Genomic DNA, 18865 nt, shown 5'->3' on the forward strand with positions numbered 1-18865 from the left:
ATCCTTCAAATCAGACACCTGGTCAATAAATACTGAAGATATCATTACACAAAGTCTTTTTTCCATCCTTACCCTCCCCCAGCTGTCACAGTTAATAGGCCAGCCTATTGTTCTTAGAGCTTTAGACCCTGGACTCTAAGCTCTCCTCCTCTTTCTCTGTTTCTTTGATTGATTTATTCCATTCTCTAAGTAACAGTGTACCACAGGGTTTTATCCTTCATCATATTCTCTTTTTTCCTGTCTTCTCTTGGAAATATTTAATTATCATCTCTAAGTCTCCCCTTTCACCGAATTTCAGACCTGCATTTTACCTGCCTGCTTCACCTCCCCATCGAGATGGACATCTCACCTGTGTCTCAAATGCAACATGGTGAAAACTCAGGTGAATATTTTTCTTGCTCTCAAAGTACTTAGTTCATGTCCTATGGGCATGTGCTGCATTCTCTGCTAAGAACTGCCCTTTCCGTTACTGTCAATTAGGGAACTCCTACTCATCCTTCAGGACCCAAATCAGTATACCTGAAACTAATATAATATTATAAGTCAACTACACTTCAATGAAAACACAACAGAACAACAACCACAACAACCCCGCCCCCCCTCCCCCCAACAAACAAAACACAAGACACAAATCAAATGTAGCCCTCTGTTGCCCTGCCTACCCACCAAGAAGTCTAATTAACAAGGTTTATGTCAACACGGGCTTTCCAGGTGGCGCTAGTGGTAAAGAATCCGCCAGCTAATGCAGGAGACGTGGGAGACTCGGGTTCAATCCCTGGGTTGGGGAGATCCCCTGGAGGAGAGCATGGAAACCCACTCCAGTATTCTTGCCTGGAGAATCCCCATGGACAGAGAAGACTGGTGGGCTTCTCTGACTCTACAGTCCATAGGGTCACAAAGAGCTGGATATGACTGAAGCGACTTAGCACACACACACAGTTGGCGATCTAGAGGTGAAGCCTTCACCTTCCAAAGCAGGGAGTATGGGTTCTCCAGGCAAGAATCCTGGAGTTGGTTGCCATGACCCAGGCAAGTCCCATAATTTCTGCAGGCTCTTTCAAGCTGAACTCAGAGCCCTTTACAACCTAACTTCATTCTCAATGCATTTCGAGTTCCTTTGTTAGTCAGTTCAGTTCAGCTGCTCAGTTGTGTCTGACTCCTTGCAACCCCACGGACTGTAGCACACGAGGTTTTCTGATCCATCACCAACTCCTGGAGCTTGCTCAAACTCATGTCCATTGAATCAGTGATGCCATCCAACCATCTCATCCTCTGTTGTCCCCTTCTCCTCCTGCCTTCAATCTTTCCCAGAATCCGGATCTTTTCTAGTGAGTCAGTTCTTCGAATCAGGTGGCCAAAGTATTGGAGCTTCAGCTTCAGTATCAGTCCTCCAATGAATATTCAGGACTGATTTCCTTTAGGATAGACTGGCTTGATCTACTTGCAGTCCAAGGGACTCTCAAGAGTCTTCTCCAACACCACAGTTCAAAAGCATCAATTCTTCAGTGCTCAGCTTTCTTTATCGTCCAACTCTCATATCCATACTTGACTACTGGAAAAACCATAGCTTTGACTAGACAGACCTTTGTCGGCAAAGTAATGTCTCTGCTTTTTAATACGCTGTCTAGGCTGGTCACAGTTTTTCTTTCAAGGAGCAAGTGTCTTTTAATTTCATGGCTGCGGTCACCATCTGCAATGATTTTGGAGCCCAAGAAAATATAGTCTTTCACTGTTTTCATTCTATTTGCCATGAAGTGATGGGACCAGGTGCCATGATCTTAGTTTTCTGAATGTTGAGTTTTAAGCCAACATTTTCACTCTCCTCTTTCACTTTCATCAAGAAGCTCTTCAGTTCCTCTTTGCTTTCTGCCATAAGGATGGTGTCATCTGCATATCTGACATTATTGATATTTCTCCCAGCAATCTTGATTCCAGCTTGTGCTTTATCCAGCCTAGCATTTTTCATGATGTACTCTGTATATAAGTTAAATAAGCAGGATGACAATATATAGCCTTGACGTACTCCTTTCCCAATTTGGAACTAGTCTGTTGTTCCATGTCCAGTTCTAACTGTTGCTTCTTGACCTGCATACATATTTCTCATGAGGCAGGTCAGGTGGTCTGGTATTCCCATCTCTTGAAGAATTTTCCACAGTCTGTTGTGACTCACACAATCCAAGGTTTTGGCATAGTCAATGAAGCAGAAGTAGATGTATTTCTGGAATTCTCTTGCTTTTTCTATGATCCACTGGATGGATCTCCATAGATCCAATTTGATCTCTAGTTCCTCTGCCTTTTCTAAATCCAGCTTGAACATCTGGAAGTTCTCAGTTCACATACTGTTGAAGCCTGGCTTGGAGAATTTTGAGCACTACTTTGCAAGTGCATGAGATGAGTGTAATTGTGTGGTAGTTTGAACATTCTTTGGCATTGCCTTTCTTTGGGATTGAAGTGAAAACTGACCTTTTGCCCTGTGGCCACTGCTGAGTTTTCCAAATTTGCTGGCATATTGAGTGTAGCACTTCCACAGCACCATCTTTTAGGATTTGAAATAGCTCAGCTGGAATTCCATCACCTCCACTAGTTGTGGTCACAGTGATGCTTCCTAAGGCCCACTTCACTTCACGCTCCAGGATGTCTGGCTGTAGGTGAGTGATCACACCATTGTGGTTATCTGGGTCATTAAGATCTTTTTTGTATAGTTCTTCTGTGTATTCTTGCCATCTCTTCTTAATATCTTCTGTTAGGTCCATACTGCTTCTGTCCTTATTGTGCCTATCTTTGCATGAGATGTTCCCCTTGCATGAAATGTTCTCTAACTTTCAGTTAAGAGCACACCTAACTCCTTCTGAGCAGTCTAGATCTCTTCCACAGGAGAATGAAAGGAACTGGACACCCAAAGACCCCCAGATGAGCTAAAAACCCAGGAGTAATTACCACCGTGGTGGTCAGGGAGACTGGAGAGAGCCACTCTCCATAGACCCATAGAGGAAATCAATGAGCTTGTGGTCCAGACAAACAACACACTAGCTGAGGTATCACCTATTTACTTTGATTATTAAACCTAAGGTACAGATTTGGTACAAGTTCTAAATGAAAATTTTGATATAAAAGATTGAGGAAATTTTTGCTTGTAAAAATCAAGGAGAAACCAGAGAGGCCAGAAGACTTGAAAATTTACGAGACATACATATTTAATGATGTGCTACAGACTCTACATTATTTATGAGTCAGGCTATCCTCTGGCTGTGTTTTAATTTGATCACCAGCTAACTGTTAAACTTTTGCTCTGTTAATGGACATCTGGCCTTTACATTGAGAAATAGGCTGAAAAGAAATATCTGCCTGGAGGAAAAGAAGTGATCACAAAGTACCCTGAAAAATCAAGCCCCACCTTGTCTAATTGTGACCACTGCCGGTGATTTCATTCACTGGAGGTTCAGGGGAGGTTAGGATGGTTGACATCTGGTGTACTGGATAGACTTTACTATTTCTTTCTTTTTTATTTAGATTTTTTCCAATGGGGACCATTTCTAAAGTCTTCATTGAATTTGCTACAATATTGCTACTGTTTTATGTCTTGGTTTTTTTGGCCATGAGGCACATGAGATCATAGCTCCCTGACTAGGGATTGAACCCACCTGCAATGGAAGGTAAAGTCTTAACCACTGGACTGCCAGTGGATGTCCCTGAGGATAGGTTTTAAAAATCCACATTATTAACAGAAAGAATTAAATCACCACAACACAAGGCTTCATGCACATTGATCTACGTGTAGTTTTATTCTATTCTATAAATAATTATACCCTGGCTGTTCTCAAAACTAATTTGGAAAGACACATAAAAGGACAAAAATATGTCAACAAATTTCACACCAGAAAGTTAAGAAAACAACCATGCTGTATCCTATTCATAGAATTCCTTTCATGACCTGGCTAGATCTACAGAGAACCGAATAAAAGTTGGAATGCTGATCTGGACAATTCATGGAAAGAATCAGTTATTTCAGTCATTATAAGTGTAAAGATTAGGTCTCCCTTCTTTTAGCTTAAGCTATCTGGTTTGCAGAACTGCCAACCAATATTACAAATCTGACCAACTGCAAGGGATAATATATACCAGTGTCTCTAAGGGGTTCCTGCCAAAAGATCAATTTATTCAACAAAGTGCATTTGAAACCCAGTGCTGAGGAGACTAAATGAATATGGAGAAAGAGTTCCCAATAATTAAACTAATGGAAAACCGCAAGTCATTTCTGGTGTAGAGTCTTTACAGTCCATGGTCATGTGAAGAAATGCTTACAGAACGAGAAGATTCCATTTACCACAGTAAATGTAACAAGAAATTCCAGACACATTACTAAACAGCTGCGTCTTCCCTTCAAACACACCCATCCCGATGCCAACACACTTGTGCGCACACACATGGACCTTCTCTCCAATCACCGTCCCGAAAGAGCGCTGGCCTCAAAGATTTATAGTTCGTGGGACAACTGAAGGGAGCAACAGTTGCCTGGCACAGCTGCAGTCTGAACGCAAAGGCTGGATGGTGGGAGCAGTACGTTCAGTTCCAACTGTTAACTCAAGGGAAAGATTTCTCAGAGTAATGCGTGCTTGGAAACTCAGCCCAGAACAGCATGTTGTTGGTCACTCAAACCCCACAGAGCTCAAATCTCAAGGGCCAATCTGAAAACAGAAGAAACGGGCGGTTCCTCAAAATACTTGAGATGTTCACAACCATAAGCCTTACGACTTTGCCCATTGAGATGGAATGGATTCCTTAAAGCTTCTGAATATTGTAGTGTCAGTGAAGGCCAACACCCCACCTTTCTGCATTCTCTCTGATCCTTATTGTTTTAGAAATACATACTTTTTGCAGAGTTGCGATCACTGGGCAAACAAATGAAATTATTTTTATTCATTTTTTCCTCCCAAAGACCATTTTATCAGATAATTCTAATGGCCTTTTCCTTCTTCTTTGCAAGAATGCTGTGCTACTCAGAGAATGAACTCGTTCGTGTCCGGTGACCAGGGAGGAAGGGTGGAGGGAAAGGGGCAGACTGGGAGTTTGGTATTGACACATACACATTGGTACGTTTAAAACAGATAACCGAAAAAGACAAAAAATTATAAAAAGAATGTTGTGATACTGGCTGTAATTGTTTATGATTTACTTCTCTGGTAAGTCACCAAGCCATAGTAAATGAGAAGAAATTAGTTTGATCTATGCTAGGGATTATGTTTTAGAATCTTTTATGTAGTTTTTAATAATTTAGATTTAAAATTAAAAACGACAATTTTTATAATATACTTTGTAATAGTTTTTTAACCTCAACTTTTCAGTTCAGTTCAGTTCAGTCGCTCAGTCATGTCTGACTCTTTGCCACCCCATGAACCGCAGAACGCCAGGCCTCCCTGTCCATCACCAACTCCTGGAGTTCACCCAAACCATTGTCCATCGAGTCGGTGATGCCATCCAACCATCTCATCCTCTGTTGTCCCCTTCTCCTCCTGCTCTCAATCTTTCCCAGCATCAGGGTCTTTTCAAATGAGTCAGCTCTTTGCATCAGGTGGCCAAAGTATTGGAATTTCAGCTTCAACATCAGTCCTTCCAATGAACACCCAGGACTGATCTCCTTTACGATGGACTGGTTGGATCTCCTTGTAGTCCAAGGGACTCTCAAGAGTCTTCTCCAACACCATAGTTCAAAAGCATCAATTCTTCTGCACTCAGCTTTCTTTATAGTCCAACTCTCACATCCATGCATGACCACTGGAAAAACCATAGCCTTGACTAGATGAACCTTTGTTGGCAAAGTAATGTCTCTGCTTTTGAATATGCTGTCTAGGTTGGTCATAACTTTCCTTCCAAGGAGTAAGCGTCTTTTAATTTCATGGCTGCAATCACCATCTGCAGTGATTTTGGAGCACAGAAAAATAAAGTCGGACACTGTTTCCACTGTTTCCCCATCTATTTGCCATGAAGTGATGGGACTGGATGCCGTGATCTTTGTTTTCTGAATGTTGAGCTTTAAGCCAACTTTTTCACTCTCCTCTTTCACTTTCATCAAGAGGCTTTTGAGTTCCTCTTCACTTTCTGCCATAGGGTGGTGTCATCTGCATATCTGAGGTTATTGATATTTCTCCTGGCAATCTTGATTCCAGCTTGTGCTTCTTCCAGCCCAGCGTTTCTCATGATGTACTCTGCATATAAGTTAAATAAACAGGGTGACAATATACAGCCTTGATGTACTCCTTTTCCTATTTGGAACCAGTCTGTTGTTCCATGTCCAGTTCTGACTGTTGCTTCCTGACCTGCATACAGGTTTCTTAAGAGGAAAGTCAGGTGGTCTGGTATTCCTATCTCTTTCAGAATTTTCAAGTTTATTGTGATCCACACAGTCAAAGGCTTTGGCATAGTCAATAAAGCAGAAATAGATGTTTTTCTGGAACTCTCTTGCTTTTTCTATGGTCCAGCAGATGTTGGCAATTTGATCTCTGGTTCCTCTGCCTTTTCCAAAACCAGCTTGAACATCTGGAAGTTCACGGTTCACATATTGCTAGGAGAATTTTGAGCATTACTTTACTAGCGTGTGAGATGAGTGCAATTGTGCGGTAGTTTGAGCATTCTTTGGCATTGCCTTTCTTTGGGATTGGAATGAAAACTGACCTTTTCCAGTCCTGTGGCCACTGCTGAGTTTTCCAAATTTGCTGGCATAGTGAGTGCAGCACTTTCACAGCATTATCTTTCAGGATTTGGAATAGCTCAACTGGTATTCCATCACCTCCACTAGCTTTGTTTGTAGTCATGTTTCCTAAGGCCCACTTGACTTCACATTCCAGGATGTCTGGCTGTAGGTGAGTGATCATACCATCGTGATTATCTGGGTCATGAAGATCTTTTCTGTACAGTTCTTCTGTGTATTCTTGCCACCTCTTCTTAATATCTTCTGCTTCTGTTAGGTCCCTACCATTTCTGTTCTATATTGTGCCCATGAGGGCAAAAATAATAGGAAATATATTTCTATCAGATCAGATCAGTTACTCAGTTGTGTCCGACTCTTTGCGACCCCATGAATCGCAGCACGCCAGGCTTCCCTGTCCATCACCAACTCCTGGAGTTCACTCAGACTCACGCCCATCGAGTCAGTGATGCCATCCAGCCATCTCATCCTCTGTCGTCCCCTTTTCCTCCTGCCCACAATCCCTCCCAGCATCAGAGTCTTTTCCAATGAGTCAGTCAACTCTTAGCATGAGGTGGCCAAAGTACTGGAGTTTCAGCTTTAGCATCATTCCTTCCAAAGAACACCCAGGACTGATCTCCTTTAGAATGGACTGGTTGGATATCCTTGCAGTCCAAGGGACTCTCAAGAGTCTTCTCCAACACCACAGTTCAAAAGCATCAATTCTTTGGCGCTCAGCCTTCTTCACAGTCCAACTCTCACATCCATACATGACCACAGGAAAAACCATAGCCTTGACTAGACGAACCTTTGTTGGCAAAGTAATGTCTCTGCTTTTGAATATGCTGTCTAGGTTGGTCATAACTTTCCTTCCAAGGAGTAAGCGTCTTTTAATTTCATGGCTGCAATCACCATCTGCAGTGATTTTGGAGCACAGAAAAATAAAGTCAGCCACTGTTTCCACTCTTTCCCCATCTATTTGCCATGAAGTGATGGGACCGGATGCCATGATCTTCGTTTTCTGAATGTTGAGCTTTAAGCCAACTTTTTCACTCTCCTCTTTCACTTTCATCAAGAGGCTTTTTAGTTCCTCTTCACTTTCTGCCATAAGGGTGGTGTCATCTGCATATCTGAGGTTATTGAGATTTCTCCTGGCAATCTTGATTCCAGCTTGTGCTTCCTCCAGCCCAGCGTTTCTCATGATGTACTCTGCGTATAAGTTAAATAAGCAGGGTGACAATATACAGCCTTGACGAACTCCTTTTCCTATTTGGAACCAGTCTCTTGTTCCATGTCCAGTTCTAACTGCTGCTTCCTGACCTGCATACAGGTTTCTTAAGAGGCAGGTCAGGTGGTCTGGTATTCCCACCTCGTGAAGAATTTTCCACAGTTTATTGTGATCCACACAGTCAAAGGCTTTGGCATAGTCAATAAAGCAGAAATAGATGTTTTTCTGGAACTCTCTTGCTTTTTCTATGATCCAGAGGATGTTAGCAATTTGATCTGGTTCCTCTGCCTTTTCTAAAACCAGCTTGAACATCTTGAAGTTCACGGTTCACATATTGCTGAAGCCTGGCTTGGAGAATTTTGAGCATTACTTTACTAGCATGTGAGATGAGCGCAATTGTGCAGTAGTTTGAGCATTCTTTGGCATTGCCTTTCTTTGGGATTGGAATGAAAACTGACCTTTTCCAGTCCTGTGGCCACTGCTGAGTTCTTAAGACTTGTTGAAAGATTTTGCACATATGATGTGATTGCTGAGCCAACATTCTCTTATATATTTTTTCCTCACTTTTAGTATCTGGTCAAAACTTTATCATACAATGTTTCCATGAAAGAAGTGAAGCAGCTGCTCTGCTTTATAACAGTCACCATTTTAAACTGAATTTGCCCATATCATAACTTATGCTCAATAAATAACAGCTGTCACTATTATTATGGCAATCCATGTCTCCTAATGTATGCTCTAAGGATTATATTTTATAACAAATAAACATTTAGATGTGAGAGCTAGACCATAAAGAAGGCTAAGTGCAAAAAAATTGATGCTTTTGAACTGTGGTGCTAGAGAAGACTCTTGAAAGTCCCTTGGACTGCAAGGAGATCAAACCAGTCAATCCTAAAGGAGATCAGTCCTGGGTGTTCATTGGAAGGACTGATGTTGAAGCTGAAACTCCAATACTTTGGCCACCAGATACAAAGAGCCAACTCATTGGAAAAGCCCTGATGCTGGGAAAGACTGAAGGCAGGATGAGAAGGTAGTTGGATGGCATCACCAAGTCAATGGACAATGAATCTGAGCAAACTCCAGGACACAGTGTGGGACAGGGAAGCCTGGCATTCGGCAGTCCATGGGGTTGCAAAGAGTTGGACATGACTGAATGACTGAACAACAACAAAATAAATATTTATACTTATATAGATATAACATTTTGTTTTATAGCATGTTTTTCAAATCGATCATGATGTCAATTTGTGGGTCTCAGCCAAGATTTTATTTAAAAAAGAAAGCAAAACACAAAAGAAAATATCTGAATGCATTCCACGTGGTAAGACAAAGTGTTTTGTGAAACTTGTAGTATTGTGAGGAGGGGGGTGTGTGTGTCTAAAAGGTATTTCTTACTATGGGTTGCCTTTACAAGTTTAAGGCTCATTGTTACAAAGTATGTATTTCTAAAGAACATAATGAAAAGATACATATTTACTCTGGAACAAAGGAAAACAACCACATTTATTTTTCTGTAATAGTCATTCCTTCTCTTTTATATTCAAAGCACAATTACTCAGTTTTTTACATTGCATTAGAGGTATGCAAACCGTTTAAAAAGGAATTTTCCATTCATTTTCCATGAGCACTATTAGAGAATTAATAGGCCAGCATTTGTTGACACAATTATTTTCCACAAATGGATTCTCATTCCTTTCCCATTTATCTAACTATGAAATAATAAGACATCCAAGGAGTCTTGATATTTAGTTTTCTGTTCTCTCATGATGTCCTATCTCCATGGCAAACATGTGACAATTCCCTTTTATGACAAACTGATCTATAGCCAAATAGCATTTCATTGGAAATTATGAAAAATAATTTTAATTAATCTACACAAAGACCTACCTACCACATATACTCATCCATATTAAAACCCTTCAAATGTTTTTGAACTCTCTTCACAGAAATCATAATATCGTGGGCAGAAGAAAAATAACCAGTATGCAATATCTTGCATTTCTTATGGAGAAAACAGGCCAAGCAGAATATAAAAAGAAGCATCAGTCATTAGAGGTCAAGGGTTGGGGAACAAATACAGGAGTTCCACACTCCCCTGAAAAATCACAAACTCTGTCTTGGTATTAATCCTGTGCTACTGACATCAACATTCAGCACGAGGGTTAGTTGCTGGTTATGACTGTGGGGACACTGAGCATTCCACCTCTAAACTGAATTCACAAATGCGCCACTTCATCTTTTCAACATTTATTCTGGTTAGACCATCCACTGTGACAACTGAAAGCTGTCTTTTTATTTCTTTTTCAAAAATAAAACACATTATGTATTTATTATTTTTAATTTGCACCAGGTCTTAGTTGTAGCATGCGGGATCTGATTCCCTGACCAGGGGTCGAACCGGGGCCCCTTTCATCAGGAGTGCAGAGTCTTACCCACTGGACCACCATGCAAGCCCCTAACATTCATTTCAAATGGAAGGAAGTTCCCACAGGAAGCCTTTTCATAACAAGTGCAGAGATTTTAAAGAGCAGGGAAGATCTTAAGAGTCTCCTAAGTCACAATTTAGTTCAAACAATTTACTGAGTACCTACTCCATGCCAGGCACTATGTGAGGACCTGGACACAGATGTTTCCAATCCAGTGGGCGAGATCTAAAAACATAAATTTTTATAATTCTATATGCTACAGACTATGCCTGAGGTATATTCAAGATGTGAAAGAAGCAGAGAGGAAGATCACCAACCCAGATAGGCTGCCAAAGGAGATCAATGAAGTTTCTTAAAGAGGTGATGTTGGAACTCAGTCTTAGAGAAAAGAGTTCCCCAGGGAACTTAGGTCATAGAGCATGATATATGTTCATGCTAAGTTGATACAGTTGTATTCAACTCTTTGCAACTCTATGTCCAGCAGGGCTCCTCTGTCTATGGGATTCTCCAGGCAAGAATACTGGAGTGGGTTGCTGTGCCCTCCTCCAGGGGACCTTCCCAATCCAGGGATTGAACCCATGTCTCTTATGTCTCCTGCATCAGCAGGCAGGTTCTTTACCACTGGTGCCACCTGGGAAGATCTAAAACTTGTGTGCTCTTGCAATGGCTGGGAATCGAACCAGGCCTCCCCCCATGGCAGGTGAGAATTCTACCACTGAACCACTAATGGTTATACAATAGATATTCAGGACATTGCAAATAAGGTTAAATATGAGACTTGCAAAATGTGAAAAACAACAGTGTGATTTGGTTCAATCTAAGCACTGCGCGTGCTCAGAATTCTGCAGGTAGTTTGGTAGCGCTGGATCAGTGAGAGCGGAAGACGAGCAACAAGGTGAAGAGGGCAAATATCAAATCAGAATCTTCTGTGGGAATTCAAGCTGGAACAGACTCAGGCTGGGGTTTTTAGGACTAGGATACCATTCAAATCACTAGGATTGCCTAAGTATTGAAAAATACTACTTAGTAAACTTTAAAATGCCAAAAGGAAATTTAAAACATTAAAAATTATATTCATAATTCTATCTGCTTAAAATTACAACCATTTTAAAATCTTGTTTCCTTCAATTTTACTTACACAGTTTCTTAATAAACATGTCATCTTAGAGCTCATTAACTTTTGCACTCTATTACTTAACATTGACTGGTACATCTCATCACCTGTAATCACCGTATCTGTTATTTTGATGGCTGCAGAGCATTCCACTAGGTTCTTACCACTGACAACTCAACCAATTTCTCTTTGTCTGTCATGCAGGCAGTTTCCAGGCTTTCCTACGCCAATGGCATTTTTTATAAGTAGCTTCTATATGTATATTTTACCTTATGTTTTCCTTGAGGTAAATTCTAAAATTACCAGGCTACTGAGAATGAGTATCTTCATAACCTTTTGTTAGCCAGGGGGAATAGGGCTGGGTACTTACTGTTTTGCTCCAAGTAAGGCCTGTGGTGTGGTGTTCCTTGATGTATGCTTGAAGCTCGCTCCAAATGTTCAGATATGACTTCACCCAATCCACATGACGTAGATCACTTTGTCATAAAAGAGAGTGGAAGAGAGGGCTGTTAGGATCTAAAATAAAAATTTAACAACACTGGAAGGCACGTGGCAATCTAATAACTAAAGCACCAGATGACTCTGGAGCAACGGTCTTTCTAGTCCAGTAACTGTGAACTGAGTCTGAAAAGAACCTCGGAAGGATATGGTCCAGGTCTGCCCTGAGAGGAGCCGAGTGCCCTGAGGTCTGGTGTGGAGCAGAGAGGCCCACGGAGAGAGCATCCACCTAACCCAGTCAGCTCATTCTCGTGCCATCTCTCACGGGGAGATGAACACGGAGGGGAGATCATTTCTTTCTGTACTGCTTCTGATGCAAAATGAAAAACAATGTGTTTTCAGGCAGGAGAATGGTACTAAAAAGAAAAAAGGTCCTTTGGCTTGTTTTCAAATAATTTGTGGAATTATTCGATTGAAAGTGTAACCAAATTGGAGAATTCTGGACTGATAAGGAAAGTTGCTATAGTAAGAAAAATGATTTCCTACAAATAGGTAACACTCAACAGTTGTAAAGGGACAATCACTTAGATTACCTTAAGTTGATACTCATAATGACAATGAAAGCAAGGCAGGGCACGGCCAGTATTTTTATTCCTATTTTACTCAACCAAGAAGTGATAAAATACTTACCTTTTAAAACTAGATTAACATATAGGATTGGGAGAACTGTTAGAAACATTAAACTTATAATATAAACAGGCAAAAATAGTTGCATTTCCTTTGGATAATTTCCAACCACACATTTTTTTCTACTTTGAATAAAGTAGTGGTAAATGAGAAAATGATGAAATCTGTTACCAAAAATTTAATCACAAACCTGGGCCATTAATCTGAAGACAATATTGGAAGGAAATCTCTATTATTTTGCCGTTTTGTCAATAACGACTTGTCTCTGGATATATTTTGCTTTCCTTGAAAAGTTCTAAGTACCATGAGCATATTTAGAACTCCAGAGTATTAAGTCATGCCATTTAAGAAAAGGAAAATGGGGAAATGAACTCATAACTATCTGCCCCTCAAAAAGGAAAAACATGAGTGATTTTGTTGCACATTTTTAGATTTACTGACTACATTAATCAAATCTATGAAATATTTCATTGTCACTTCCTCTCAATTTTACAGTCAAAACCCCAAATCCACATGTTTATCTATTATATGGTCATTTAATTCATACATGTGCATATGTACATATGTATGCACAATACAGTCTGTAGGCATTCTAGAAAAAGCAGGTTGCACATTCAATATACTTCTATTAAAAAGCTTAACACATGAAGTCCAAACCTGCACAGGCAAATTATTTTTCTTTTAACTATTACAGTATCATTTTAACTTGAAGAAAGTTCTAGCTAAACGTGTAGTAAGGAATAACAACATGGTCCCTTTTAACCCAAAGGCAGACTCTGTGCTTAGTTGTGTCCAATTCTTTGCAACCCCATGGACTGTAGCCCACCAGACTCCTCTGTCCATGGGGATTCTCCAGGCAAGAATACTGGAGTGGGTAGCCTTTCCCTTCTCCAGGGGATCTTCCCAAATCAGGGATCGAACCCAGGTCTCCCACATTGTAGGCAGATTCTTTACCATCTGTGCCACAAGGGAAGCCCGTGTCTAAGAGACAACAAATTGAGGAGGACTTAACTATACTTCAGGAGCTGACAACTCAGCCTCAGTTCCACTTCCCCTGGAAGAAGCTATGCGAGGGATGGGTGACTTTTCATGATTATGACTCAGAAAAGTCTTACCTCTGGAAAGTCAAAATAATTAACTTGCTCTTTTCATTTATTGACAAAAGAGCTGAGCAGCCAGTCAAGCCAGCTGAAAAGGCTGCACAGATGCGAGTCCACTGCCCACAGCCCTTCTGTGTACACCACAAGGAAGCCCGCCTTTATTCTCCTCCACCCACGGCTTGTCTGTCAGGCAGGCAGCCGTCAGCCTGCCACACTGGTGATACCTCTTCAATGAGTCTGCAACACCCTGCAGCCCTCACTGAGCCCACACAAAGTGCAGGCACTGCTGCCTTGGGTGTGCACATAAATGGGTGTGAGCAAGAGGCTGTGGAGCATTCTTTGTTCAGGTTGGCACTCCTGGAAGCTCCGTGGTGACTTAGCACTGAATGCATTTCCCCAGCACACTACACAGTCTTCGAGTGGTCCATTAAGTTTAAATGCATTGTCCTTGATGCTGTCAGAAGTAGATTTTCTACCTAATAGCTGATCAAGAGGAACAAATGCTGGACTTTCTTTGTGTGTGCACAAAAAAGTGCAAACTCTTAACTCTCTTGGCTGTACAACACCTGGAGAATCACTCACACCATGGCCCCCAAGACACACTCAAAAGTAGGGACTGGAGGACAGGAGCTGATGAACAGAGATAAAAACAAAAATGGCTTCCAAGGGTGATGTGCAAAAAGGCAGAGGCTCAGGAGGTGGCCAAGGCGTCCCGAATAGGCAGGTACAGGTGTGTGTCTGCATATCCCAAGAAGGGACTAGGTAAAGAGGTCTTTCATGTTAATGCTGACATACTTTTGCAACTTAAACTTGTTCTTTCCTGAACTGCTATTTTTATGTGGGCAGATTGTCTTGCATTTCTGATGCCTGTTCTCATTCATACTGCACAGTTCTGTAGTCTCTAACACAAAGTGGCAACATTTGGAGTTGTATCACTGGGCACTCAACCACAGTTCTATGCGTGCAGGGAGTCTGTTACTGAGTATCAGAGCTTAAGTGAAGCTTCCTTAGGGTGGAAGAGACCTCAGGAGGGAAAAAAGGTGTGTAGAAGTCAGAAGTCTCTAGAGCTGCTCTTCCCAGAAGAGCTAACAGAATAACTAAACTCTATGAGAGGAGGAGAGTACTGTGGTTGCTTTTTGTCTTAGTCTGTTTAGTATAATAGCTTTCCTGGGATATAACTCATATCCTAGGCAATTTCATCCATTCAAGGCATACAATTCAATAGCTAAGTTTAAACTGTGCAATCATTACCACAGTCAGTTTTAAAACATTTTCATCACCTCCCAAAGAAACCCAATACTCATTAGCAGTTACTCCACCCTCAGATCAGATCAGATCAGATCAGTCGCTCAGTCGTGTCCGACTCTTTGCGACCTCATGAATCCCAGCACGCCAGGCCTCCCTGTTCATCACCAACTCCCGGAGTTCACTAAGACTCACGTCCATCGAGTCAGCGATGCCATCTGACAACTGCTAATCTACTTTCTGTCTTTATGGATTTGCCGATTCTGGAATTTTATATAAATGAAATACAGTATGTGGTCTTTTGTGTCTGACTTCTTTCACTCAACATAGTGTTTTCAAGCCTCATCTATCAGTTCAGTTTAGTTCAGTTCAGTCGCTCAGCCATGTCCGACTCTTTGCAACATCATGAATAGCAGCTCACCAGGCCTCCCTGTCCATCACCAACTCCCGGAGATCACTCAGACTCACGTCCATCGAGTCAGTGATGCCATCCAGCCATCTCATCCTCTGTCGTCCCTTTTTCCTCCTGCCCTCAATCCCTTCCAGCATCAGAGTCTTTTCCAATGAGTCAACTCTTTGCATGAGGTGGCCAAAGTACTGGAGTTTCAGCTTCAGCATCATTCCTTCCAAAGAACACCCAGAACTGATCTCCTTCAGAATGGACTGGTTGGATCTCCTTGCAGTCCAAGGGACTCTCAAGAGTCTTCTCCAACACCACAGTTCAAAAGCATCAATTCTTCAGCACTCAGCTTTCTTCACAGTCCAACTCTCACATCCATACATGACCACTGGAAAAACCATAGCCTTGACTAGACGAACCTTTGTTGGCAAAGTAATATCTCTGCTTTTCAATATGCTGTCTAGGTTGGTCATAACTTTCCTCCCAAGGAGTAAGCGTCTTTTAATTTCATGGCTGCAATCACCATCTGCAGTGATTTTGGAGCCCCCAAAAATAGAGTCAGCCACTGTTTCCACTGTTTCCCCATCTATTTCCCATGAAATGATGGGACCGGATGCCATGATCTTCGTTTTCTGAATGTTGAGCTTTAAGTCAACTTTTTCACTCTCCTCTTTCACTTTCATCAAGAGGCTTTTTAGTTCCTCTTCACTTTCTGCCATAAGGGTGGTGTCATCTGCATATCTCAGGTTATTGATATTTCTCCCAGTAATCTTGATTCCAGCTTGTGCTTCTTCCAGCCCAGCACTTCTCATGATGTACTCTGCATAGAAGTTAAATAAGCAGAGTGACAATATACAGCCCTGACGTACTCCTTTTCCTATTTGGAACCAGTCTGTTGTTCCATGTCCAGTTCTAACTGCTGCTTCCTGACCTGCATACAGGTTTCTTAAGAGGCAGGTCAGGTGGTCTGGTATTCCCACCTCTTAAAGAATTTTCCACAGTTTATTGTGATCTACCCAGTCAAAGGTTTTGGCATAGTCAATAAAGCAGAAATAGATGTTTTTCTGGAACTCTCTTGCTTTTTCCATGATCCAGCAGATGTTGGCAATTTGATCTCTGGTTCCTCTGCCTTTTCTAAAACCAGCTTGAACATCTGGAAGTTCACGGTTCACGTATTGCTGAAGCCTGGCCAGGAGAATTTTGAGTATTACTTTACTAGCATGTGAGATGAGTGCAATTGTGTGGTAGTTTGAGCATTCTTTGGCATTGCTTTTCTTTGGGATTGGAATGAAAACTGACCTTTTCCAGTCCTGTGGCTGCTGCTGAGTTTTCCAAATTTGCTGGCATAGTGAGTGAAGCACTTTCACAGCATCATCTTTCAGGATTTGAAAGAGCTCAACTGGAATTCCATCACCTCCATAGCTTTGTTCGTAGTGATGCTTTTTAAGGCCCACTTGACTTCACATTACGGGATGTCTGGTTCTAGGTGAGTGATCACACCATTGTGATTATCTTGGTTGTGAAGATATTTTTTGTATAGTTCTTCTGTGTATTCTTGCCACCTCTTCTTAATATCTTCTGCTTCTGTTAGGTACATACCATTTCTGTCCTTTATTGAGCCCATCTTTGCATGAAATGTTCCCTTGGTATCTCTAATTTTCTTGAAGAGAGCTCTGCTGCCGATGCTGCTAAGTCGCTTCAGTCATGTCCGACTCTGTGCGACCCCATAGGCAGTAGCCCACCAGGTTCCCACATCCCTGGGATTCTCCAGGCAAGAACACTGGAGTGGGTTGCCATGTCCTTCTCCAGTGCATGAAAGTGAGAAGTGAAAGTGAAGTCGCTCAGTCGTGTCCGACTCCTAGGGACCCCATGGACTGCAGCCCACCAGGCTCCTCCATCCATGGGATTTTCCAGGCAAGAGTACTAGAGTGGGGTGCCAGTCTTTCCCATTCTGTTGTTTTCCTCTATTTCTTTGCATTGATCGCTGAGGAAGGCTTTCTTATCTCTTCTTGCTGTTCTTTGGAACTCTGCATTCAGATGCTTATATCTTTCCTTTTCTCCTCTGCTTTTCGCTTCTCTTCTTTTCACAGCTATTTGTAAGGCCTCCCAGACATCCATTTTGGTTTTTTACTTTTATTACTTTTACTACCTAATTTTTTAAATGGCTATACATTTTACTTATCTATTCGTCAGCTGATGGACGTTTGGATTGTTTCCACATTTTGCCAACCATAAATAATGCTGCTACGAAATCATGTACATGCTTTTGTGTGGACCTATGTTTTCATTTCTTTTGGAAATACATCTAGGAGTGGGATTGCTGAGTGTGACTGTTTGTTTGTTGTTGTTGTTTTTTTTTGTAGTAAAAAGTGTATTGGTATGTACTTCTTTTTTTTTTTTTAATTATTTACTTATTTATTTTGGCCATGCCAGGTCTTAACTGCGGCTTGTGGGATCTAGTTCCCTGACCAGGAATTGAACCTGGGCTTCCTGCACTGGGAGCACAAAATCTTCGCCACTGGACCACCAGGGAAACCCCAGTTGATATTTCTTTATATTTGTCCTCATTCAGTCCCATTTCCAATTCTAGCCCCAGTCTGAGGCTCTCTAGGACCTGTTATTTGTGCTGGAGACTGCATGTCCTTTTAATCTCCAGGCAAAACCTGCTGATTCAGCCTCATCTGTGAACTTTCAACAGCTCTCTGAATGGCCGCTGTTCTTACTGATATCTCTGTCCACCAACTCATTTCATCTGAACGCAAACTCTGGTCTCCCTCTCACTGACCTAGTTTATTGTCACATCTCATTTCTGTTCCTCACTTCTAGTTCCTTTCCTGAAACTCCCTGTCTTCTCTCTGCTCATTCACCAACTCTATTTTGATCAATGGGCTTCCCTGCTGGTTCAGACGGTAAAAGAATCCACCTGCAATGCAGGAGACCAGGGTTCCATCTCTTGGTTGGGAAGATCCCCTAGAGGAGGAAATGGCAACTCAGTATTCTTGTTTCGAGAATCTCACAGACAGAGGAGCCTGGCGGGCTACAGTCCAGGCGGTTGCAAAGAGTCAGACACTACTGAGTGACTCTCACTCACTCAGGTTTTGTCCATTTAGGGCTGGTCCGTCACAAATCATCACAGACCTCTCCTTATTGTGGTGATAGGTAATGGAGTGACATACATTCCTGCTGGGAGAGTTTATTCATTACCAGAGAACTGAGGCAAGACTTTCTAAAACACACATATTATCTGGATCATTGATTTCACTTTCTACTTTGCTTTACCTACACAGATGGGATTTTTCCTTAATGTTTATAGTCAATTAGCCTTTGAAAGGAATCAGTAGTGAACTATATGAAGTCTGGGGACAAATGTTTAAGGAACAATCAATTGAAGATTTGGTCAGTAAAAGAAGGTACGTACCTGTGTTTGTAGTCCTTTAAGACCCTGTTAGTGTAAAAGGTGGCCGCGTCGTTCATCTCCTTGACATAAGGACCGGGTTTGGGGGACTGAGAGAAGAGGGGCATCACCCAAGCATAGAAAGAAAAAA

General features: G+C 41.6%; 1 protein-coding gene across 1 annotated transcript in view; it reads right to left on the reverse strand.

Moving 5' to 3' along the window:
* The window catches only part of CAP2 (cyclase associated actin cytoskeleton regulatory protein 2), a 140158-nt gene that overhangs the window by 29221 nt on the left and 92072 nt on the right, over nucleotides 1-18865 (reverse strand). The window contains exons 6-7 of the mRNA XM_027524018.1: nucleotides 18739-18824; nucleotides 11821-11926 (exon numbers count right to left, since the gene is read on the reverse strand). Coding sequence (XP_027379819.1) covers nucleotides 11821-11926; nucleotides 18739-18824 — 192 coding nt within the window. The remainder of the gene's footprint in view (nucleotides 1-11820; nucleotides 11927-18738; nucleotides 18825-18865) is intronic.

This window comes from Bos indicus x Bos taurus, chromosome 23, assembly GCF_003369695.1.
Source record: "Bos indicus x Bos taurus breed Angus x Brahman F1 hybrid chromosome 23, Bos_hybrid_MaternalHap_v2.0, whole genome shotgun sequence".
Lineage (NCBI taxonomy): Eukaryota > Metazoa > Chordata > Mammalia > Artiodactyla > Bovidae > Bos > Bos indicus x Bos taurus.